General features: G+C 49.8%; 1 protein-coding gene across 1 annotated transcript in view; it reads right to left on the bottom strand.

Annotated features, from left to right (window-relative positions):
- The window catches only part of LCN1 (lipocalin 1), a gene marked incomplete at its 3' end in the record, with an annotated part of 24598 nt that extends 21049 nt beyond the window's left edge, over positions 1-3549 (bottom strand). Inside the window, exons 1-5 of the mRNA XM_008594418.1 lie at positions 3460-3549; positions 2942-3072; positions 1185-1255; positions 522-632; positions 4-66 (exon numbers count right to left, since the gene is read on the bottom strand). Of these exons, the coding sequence (XP_008592640.1) occupies positions 4-66; positions 522-632; positions 1185-1255; positions 2942-3072; positions 3460-3549 (466 nt within the window). The remainder of the gene's footprint in view (positions 1-3; positions 67-521; positions 633-1184; positions 1256-2941; positions 3073-3459) is intronic.
- Between the last annotated feature and the right edge of the window lie 4725 nt (positions 3550-8274).

The raw sequence follows: 8274 nt of genomic DNA, 5'->3' as shown, positions 1-8274 counted from the left end.
GTCCTCTGGCTGCGGCGGCCTGCTCGAAGTCCTCCATGGCTTCCTGGTTGTCTTCAGGGTCTCTGCCTGAAGGGGAGACCAGGACGGGACACGAGTGTGAGAGGCAGAGCGGGGAAGTTGCTGGCACGTCCAGCCCAGCCCGCAGGACTGATGAGCGCTGGGAGCTGGGGCGCCTGCGGCTGCCGTGGCAGCAGAGCCGGACGGGCAGGAGATGCTGTCTGCTCGCAGGACCAGCCCGGCCCTGGAGGAAACACATCTCCCTGGGGCACCAGGGCAGTAGGCCTGTCCCCACGACTCTGCCGTTTGCACACTCCTGGGCGTGGGGAGAACTCGGAGGGCCTTCCAGGGGCCTCTCGGCTTCACATAGGAGCTGTCCTGTCACTCCAGTGTCTGCTTGTGCCACCTCACCTGGAGTCCAGCCCCAGGAGTTGGAACTGCCTTTCCATGCACGCTGCTGTCCACATACCCGCTCCCCTTCCCTGCTGGACACTCCTGCAGCAATGGGATGACATGACTCTCACCCATGAGTTTCAGCACGTGGATCTGCTGCCCCTGCAGCTCGCCTTCACAGTAGATAAGGAAGTGATCCTTCACGCGCGAGCCCGTGATGTACACCACATGCTTGCCCCCATCTGCAGGACAGCAACACAGGTCCTGAATAAGCCACCTGATCATTCAGAAAGGACCCGAGGAGATGGCCCAGCACCGGCCTGGCACACACCTCAGCTTCCCCACCCTCCAGCCACCCAGAGCTCTCTGACCCAGCTTCTCCACCAAGCCCAAGCCCCGGCCCAGTGGTCCCCACCTCCCAAGGACCCAGCACACCTGAGGGCTGGTCACATCCCCAACCAGTGAGTCACAGGGAGGTTTTGGAGTGCAAGGTTTGCAGAGTTGGAGCTTGGGGTGCTCAGCCCCAACCAGCCAAACATGAGTATGTTCCTGGCACCCTGCCAGGGATACAGCTGTAACCAAGCCCTGGACAGCCCAGGCCCTGGGGACACATCCACCATGGCAGGTATTTGGTGTCAGGTGCTTGTGTCTTTAAGGCAAGTTGACCGGTGGGAGGGAAGGGTGGGTATTTAATGGGGTCAGAAAGGAATGAAAAGCTTCTCAGGCCAAAATCCCACCCCAAAAAGTGCCAGCGACCCCCGCCCCCAGCATGTGTTTTGGGCTCCAGGACTTACCGATTGTGTATTTGCCTGGCTCATCAGTTTTCTCCAGGACGACTTTCACGTCCTGGCACTGGTCTGCTTTCCTGGAAAACAGAACCTACGTGGTAAAGTGGCCCTGGTCTGTGCCCCTGCCCCCTGCCCCGAGCAGCCATCCGCCATGCCCTATGAAGGCAGCCAGGAGCTGCAGCGGCTGTGGAAATGGAGGAACGAGCTTCTCCTCATCTCAAGAGCTGGCCCCAGCGGGGCCCTCCATGCCACACACACCTGCTCCCAGGTGCTCTGGACCACTCCTGGTGGCTGCCCTCCTAGCCCACCCTCGCTCACTACCACGGGGGTCCGGGGCCTCCTGCTTTCAGGTGCTGTCTGTGGCCATGGCCTGACCCGAGCCCACTGCGACTGAACCTTGTCCTGCTGGGGCTGCTCCAGTTGGCCTTTTCCTTCACGAGATGTTCAGGGACGAACCCCACATCCACTGTCAGCCGCTCCAGGGAGGGAAAGGTTGAGTTAGGGGCTCGTGGGAAAAAAAATGCGAACGTCAGGGTCATGGCTCCCTAAGGGTTGGCCCCCAGGACCAGAGGTCAGGCACTGCCATGACACTAGGGTGGGAAGACAGACAGGTGAGAAGTTGTACAGGTGGGATCTACATGGGCGAGAAGTCATACAGGTCTCAACTGCACAGATGCGAAGCACACAGGTGGAAGCTGCACAGGTGGGAAGCTGCACGGTGGGAAGTCGTACAGGTGGGAACCACATAGGTGGGAAGTCATACAGGTGTGAGATGCGTAGGTGGGAGCTGCACAGATGTGAAGCACACAGGTGGGAGCCACACAGGTGGGAAGGTATACAGGTGTGAGCTGCACAGGTGGGAAGTCAACAGGTGGAAAGTTGTACAAGTGTGAGCTGCACAGGTGGGAAGTCACAAGGGTGTGAGACGCATAGGTGTGAGCTGCACAGGTGTGAGCTGCACAGGTGGGAGCCACACAGGTGGGAAGTCACACGGGTGTGAGACGCATAGGTGTGAGCTGCACAGGTGTGAGCTGCACAGGTGGGAGCCACACAGGTGGGAAGTCACACGGGTGTGAGACGCATAGGTGTGAGCTGCACAGGTGTGAGCTGCACAGGTGGGAGCCACACAGGTGGGAAGGTATACAGGTGTGAGCTGCACAGGTGGGAAGTCAACAGGTGGAAAGTTGTACAGGTGTGAGCTGCACAGGTGGGAAGTCACACAGGTGTGAGATGCATAGGTGTGAGCTGCACAGGTATGAAGCACACAGGTGGGAGACACACAGGTGGGAAGTCACACAGGTGTGAGCTGCACAGGTGGGAAGTCACACAGGGATTTCAAAGCAGTCTTTGCCAATGCCTGCCAAGCCATCTCCCTGATGTCTATTGTCCCCATCTTGGTCATTCTTCCAGCCTTGTCCCACGAGGGTTATAGGCCCAGATTCGTGAGGCCCAGCCTGCGTCCTGTCTCTGGTCTGGATGTGGAGCACCTGTTTCCCAGTCGGGGGTAGAAGGGGGTACCAGCACTGCCCCCGAAGCCCATGAGTTCTGATCCGGGGCCTCTCTCCCCTGTGTGGCCCCTCCTCAGACAAGACACTCGTGGTGGCACAGTGTGCCCTCAGAGATGCCAGGTGATCACTGCTGCAGAAGGGGCTGAGAAGGGCTCCGGTGTGGTCTCCCCCCACCCTGCAGCCATCAGCTCTGCCGAATGGGAAAGAGAAGGCAGAAGAAGATAGTGGGCCTGACCCAGACCCACAGACACTCACGGTATGGAGTACTTGACCTCCAGGTTGCCCCCCTCCAGGATCGTGAGGGACACAGGAGCCACATACTCTGGCTTCTGCTTGAGAATCTCCTTGTCTGCTGTCACGGCCTTCAGATACCACGTGCCTGACAACTGGAGAAGGTTCCTCTCCATCAGAGCTCAGGTAGTCCCCTCCAGAGCCTCCCCTTCCTTGGTCTGCAGACCCTAGACTCTGCCCTACCCCAAGAACTACAGTCCTACAATCCCTAGCCCACCCTGAAAATGCCCAGTGCCCTCACCAGACCCACTCAGTTGCTGGCTCCCAGCTCCTACAGGTTGGCCAGGACCACAGGACTGACTCACAAGGGAAAGGTGGAGTCACCAAATACCAACATCCCAGCCCAGTCCTCTGCACCCAGGACCAGCTGGCCCAGACTCCATTTGCTCTGTCTGACCATCCCCTCGGGGCAGGGTCTCCAGCCAGAAGTCTCAGCCTCTCCCAGAGCCTCCTCCAGCCCAACCTGCCCATGTGAGCCTCACATCCTGATTCTTCTCATCTGAGGCTGTGGGGTCCTGGGCCTGCAAGGCAGTGATGAGGCCAAGGCCAAAGGTCAGGAGCAGGGTCTTCATCTCCGGGTTCTGCACTCACGGCCACCTCGCAGGTCACTTGCTGGGCTGGAACAGGCTGCACCAGCTCCTCACACCGCTGTCCTTTATACCGCTCAGCTCAGGGAACCCCTGGGAACTTGGCACAGACACCGACCAATCCCTTCCTGGCCATGAACTGTGGCCAGTTCTGCAGTGGAGCAGATAAAATGTCATTATTGTTGGAAGTTGTTAAATAACAGCCTGTTAAATCCCCAAAGGATCATCAGGACAGGGCCACTGTCCAGAGGCACAGATTTGCAGACTTTTCCTGGGAGGGAAATGAGTCAGGCAAAGGGCGTGAAGACCTCCTGTGTGTGCAGCCACCAAGGGGTAGTGGAAGCCCTGCAACTGTCCATCACCAGCTCCCCAGCTGCTTGACATCCTCATTGCCAGAGAGGGTGTGGGCTGGAGTCAGAGAGCTATGGGCCTGCATCTCAGCTGACCTTCCTGCATCCCTGGGCACATTATTTACCCTCAAGTTCATCATGGACAAAGAGAGATCCACCATGTGTGCAACATGGCACATGTGCATTTGAAGAGGGCATCCACACTCCCGAGAAAGGGTATAATAAGGACCCTCTTTGCTCTACACACAGAGCAGTGATGGGTTAGATAAAGAGGGAGAAAACCAAAACTTGTGTGTCTGTGTGCATGTGTGTATACACATATACACATGTACACATATGCATGCATACACACTTACATGCATAAAATCAGGAATGGAGGAGAGGCCCACACTGCCGAGGTGACTGTAGTCATGGCCACTGATTCCAGGTCCAGAGGCAGGAAGAGGAGGTCCAGGATCCAGCTCCTGGGGAGGGTCGACTGGGGTTTCTCTGACTCCAGAAAGGAGGCTCAGAAACCCTCCAGATGCATCCATGGGCCTAGGAAGACAAGAGACACAGAAGCAACCCTCAGAGTGGAAGATGAGACAGCTGTCTTCTCATAGGGTGGCTTCATGTGTGACTCCCTGTGCATGCCTGCAGAACAGAAGCTGGGACCTGCAATGAGAGGTGGGGCTATAAAAAACTGCTAGACAGAGATGATAACAACATGGTGACAGAGAAGGATGAAAATGCATAGACACCATGTCCTCACCTTAACATGAGCTAGCAAGCCCACGTTCCAAGTTACCCAAAGAACTATCACATGAAGACAGACTGAAAATGAACAATTGGTATAGGAATTAATTCCAGATAACAAATCGTCTGCCAAATACTTTTCAATCACAGCAGTGTGATGAAGATTCCTAAGATTAAAAAGAAAAAGAAATTATAAAATTAGAACTGGCCAGGACATTTAGAAAGAAGATATAAAATAGAAATAATTATGAATCTTGAAGAGAAATACTATAGTAAATAAAAACTCAATAGACAGGATAAATTTAGACTTGACATAGTAGAAGAAAGACTTAGTATACTGGAAGGCAGTAATGATAAAAATCAAAGAAAACGTAAAAAAATTGAAAGAGAAAATTGAGGTGTTAAGAATAAATTCAGAGTCTCCAGCCTATATCTAAAAATAAAATGGTATTGAGGAAACTGACCAGAGTGCAGCAGCTCTGAAAAACAAAAAGAAACAGCCACACACACAAACACACACGTGAAGTTAATACACCTGGACAACAGATCAAAAGGCTCCAGTATATGTAACAGGAGTCCCAAGAGAAAAGCAATTTTAAAAATGGCTTATACAAGTTAATTCACAAGTAAAAAATAAGTAAATAAAAAATGGACAAAAAAGGCAACTTAAGAGCTCTGAATTCTTCAGAATAGAAAAGACATGAGATCTCAGATCTAAATTAAAACCAAGTAATGAGCAAAATAGAGACCCGCACTCCTAGTTTATAGCAAGTGGCAGAATATCCAGAACAGAGAGAAAAAGAGTAAAAACTACCAGAAAGAAGAGACACATCACCTACAAAGGAAGTGAAATAGACTGCCAGCAGATTTCTCAATAGCACACTAAATTCCAGAGACGATGAGCTGGAGTCTTTAACAAACTGAGGAAAAATAACATTCACCCTAGAATGTTATACTGAGCTCAATCTCCATAAAATATGGTAGGCAAAATAAAGACATCACAGACGTGAGACCCACAGTGAGAGTCTAGCACTCGCAGACCTTCATTAAAGGAAGTTTTAGAGGATGAATTTCAGCAGAACTACATGTGAACCCAGAAGGAAGCTTGAGATACAAGCAACAATGATTAGCACAGCGATCAATTAAATATCTCAGCAAAGTTAACTAACTATCGACTGTAAAAACACTAATAGCTCAATTTTTAAATGAGGAGGGAAAAGAAAGTTCCATTTAGTGGATATTTAAATGGTGCTAAATTCATACAAAACAAAATTATACTCCTTTGCATGTGTTTAAACAAACAAACCAAAAAAAAATGCACACTCGGCACATGAGAATACTGATCTATGGGGAACAGGAAATAAAAGTGAGGTAGGAAGAAATAGTAAATACATTTTATAAGCAAATAAAGAAGGCTCTTGGACAAAAACATCATTTAAGGCTAAAAGCATCAACAGGGATGACAAGGGAGCCAGCACCCAAACAAATGAAGGAGCAATCTACCAAGAGAATAAATATTCATGAGTCTGAAGGGGTCCTGCCCCCAAATACACAAAGCCAGAGTACACTGAAAAGCAAGGGGTCTCGGCCAATCCACGGTCACAATGGGGTGCTAACATTTCTCTACGAGAAACAGAGATAGTGTCAAAAGTTCACACCAACACAGAATTTTTGGAAACAAAAACTGTAAAATATGTAAAGACCCTGTCCTAACAACTAAAGAATCACACTCGTTTAAAGTACACATGGAATGCTCACAAAAATTGACTACATACCAGCAACGCAGGAAATTTCACAGAACCTAAACAACAGAGCCTGCCCTTTTTGGCTACAAGGCAATGAAATTAGAATCAACAATGACCAGAGTATTATATAAACGAATATAAATTTTTTAAATGCACTCCTAAACAACTTGTGGGTTAAAGAGCAAACCACAACAAAAATACAGAATATTTAGAACTGAAAAACTATAAACACGTTAGGTGCTATAACTAAAAAATGTAGCTAAAAGAGTCCACGGAGAGAAGCCTGTAGCCTCAAATGCATTTATGAGACAAGAAGAAAAATAAAAACAGATAAGTCAGGCGTCCAAATCAAGAAACAGAAACAACCTAAAGAAATCAGAAGATAAAAATAAAGAATAGAAATTCATAAACTAGGAAATAAAGGGAAACTGGAAATAACCAAAAAAAGTAGAACTGGCTCTTTGGGGAAAATGCCGTAAAATAGATAAACTTCTCACAGGATTGAAGAAGAAAAAAATGAGAAAAGCAGCAATTAATACCAGGAATGACAAGATGATACAGACGACAGACAGAGATTAAAGAAAAGCTCAAGAGATTGGGAGAAAGATGCGCAAAGTGCAACAGCTGGCCTGGTAGGTCTTAGCCACTCTTTTGTGAGCCATTGTAATTGAGAGCGTGAGGCTCTGTCATAGGGCCAACCCAGGTGGTCAGCAGAAGAGAGAGCCCAGAAACGGACCAGAAACAGAAGCAGAAAAGCCGGGCGACAGCACAGCGGCAAGAACGTTTGTGGGGAAACATGCTGAACAACTGGAACTTTTTATCCACATGGAAAAGACATATAAATGAAGGTCCCTACCTCACACCACACACAGTTGATTCCAGGTAGATTAAAAGGCTTAAAATATGAAAAGCAAAACTTTCAAAGCCTGTAAAAGAAAACATGGGATAATACCTTGAGGTAAGTCCTAAGGTTATTAAAGTTACGTCTGCTACAGAGATGAAAGACAAGCCAGACTGGAGGAAAATATTTGCCATGTGTATAACTGCAGCGTTTTACTGTGCAGAATGCACAAGGAAGTCCTGCAAATGACTGAGAAAAAATCAAAGAACTGGAGAGGAAAATGGGCAAAACATATGAATAGGAAATCAATGGAAAAGGAAAGCTGAATGGCAGCTCAGAAGGAGACATAAAGGAAAGCCAAATGGCAGCTCAGAAGGAGACACATCTCACAGCCCTGAGGCTGAAACTTTCCACAATCTGACAGTAAGTGCCGATTGGAGGAAGGGCCACAGGAATCCTCACCCCCTGGCACAGTGTGTTAGAGAGCGCTGGGTGCTAGCTAGTGACAGGGAGGACGCACGGGCCCTGGGACACTGCAGTTGTGCTGCCTCACACAGACCCTGAAATGTTCCTGCAAGGAGCTCCCACAGTCACTTGGTTTTGTAAAATTTGCCAAGGCCATCTCTTTCTGTGATGTTGGGGACCATGGGCTGGTTGGGGTGCAGCAGGACGTGTTGAAGCTGAGTCATGTCAGGGCCGGGCTGAGCTTCAGGCCTTCCGGCGGGGTCTCAGTTTTCAGGAACATTCCCACTATTTGCTGTGCTCACGCATCTGGTATCATGAGCCAAGGCTGCTGGGTTCCAGACTGCGGCAGGACATGGCGGTAAAGCAGGTGCGTGGTGGCAGAGAAGCAAGTTTTGCTCTGCGTGAAGCTGGAAGCGGGTCTGTGGTCAGTTCCTCCAAGCCCCTGAGGACTCAGGTCTAATCAATGCCTGGTCAGGATGAATTCCTCTCTGTCTGAAATACGCTTGATCCTGTAGCACCTATGCATGCACCGCACAGTTTTATGCTGCTTTTATGGTAATTGCATAATGTAGAG

Source organism: Galeopterus variegatus, unplaced genomic scaffold (genome assembly GCF_000696425.1).
Source record: "Galeopterus variegatus unplaced genomic scaffold, G_variegatus-3.0.2 Scaffold10754, whole genome shotgun sequence".
Taxonomy (NCBI): domain Eukaryota; kingdom Metazoa; phylum Chordata; class Mammalia; order Dermoptera; family Cynocephalidae; genus Galeopterus; species Galeopterus variegatus.
Note: the sequence above shows the minus strand (reverse complement) of the source record. Positions and strands in the feature narration are given on the sequence as shown.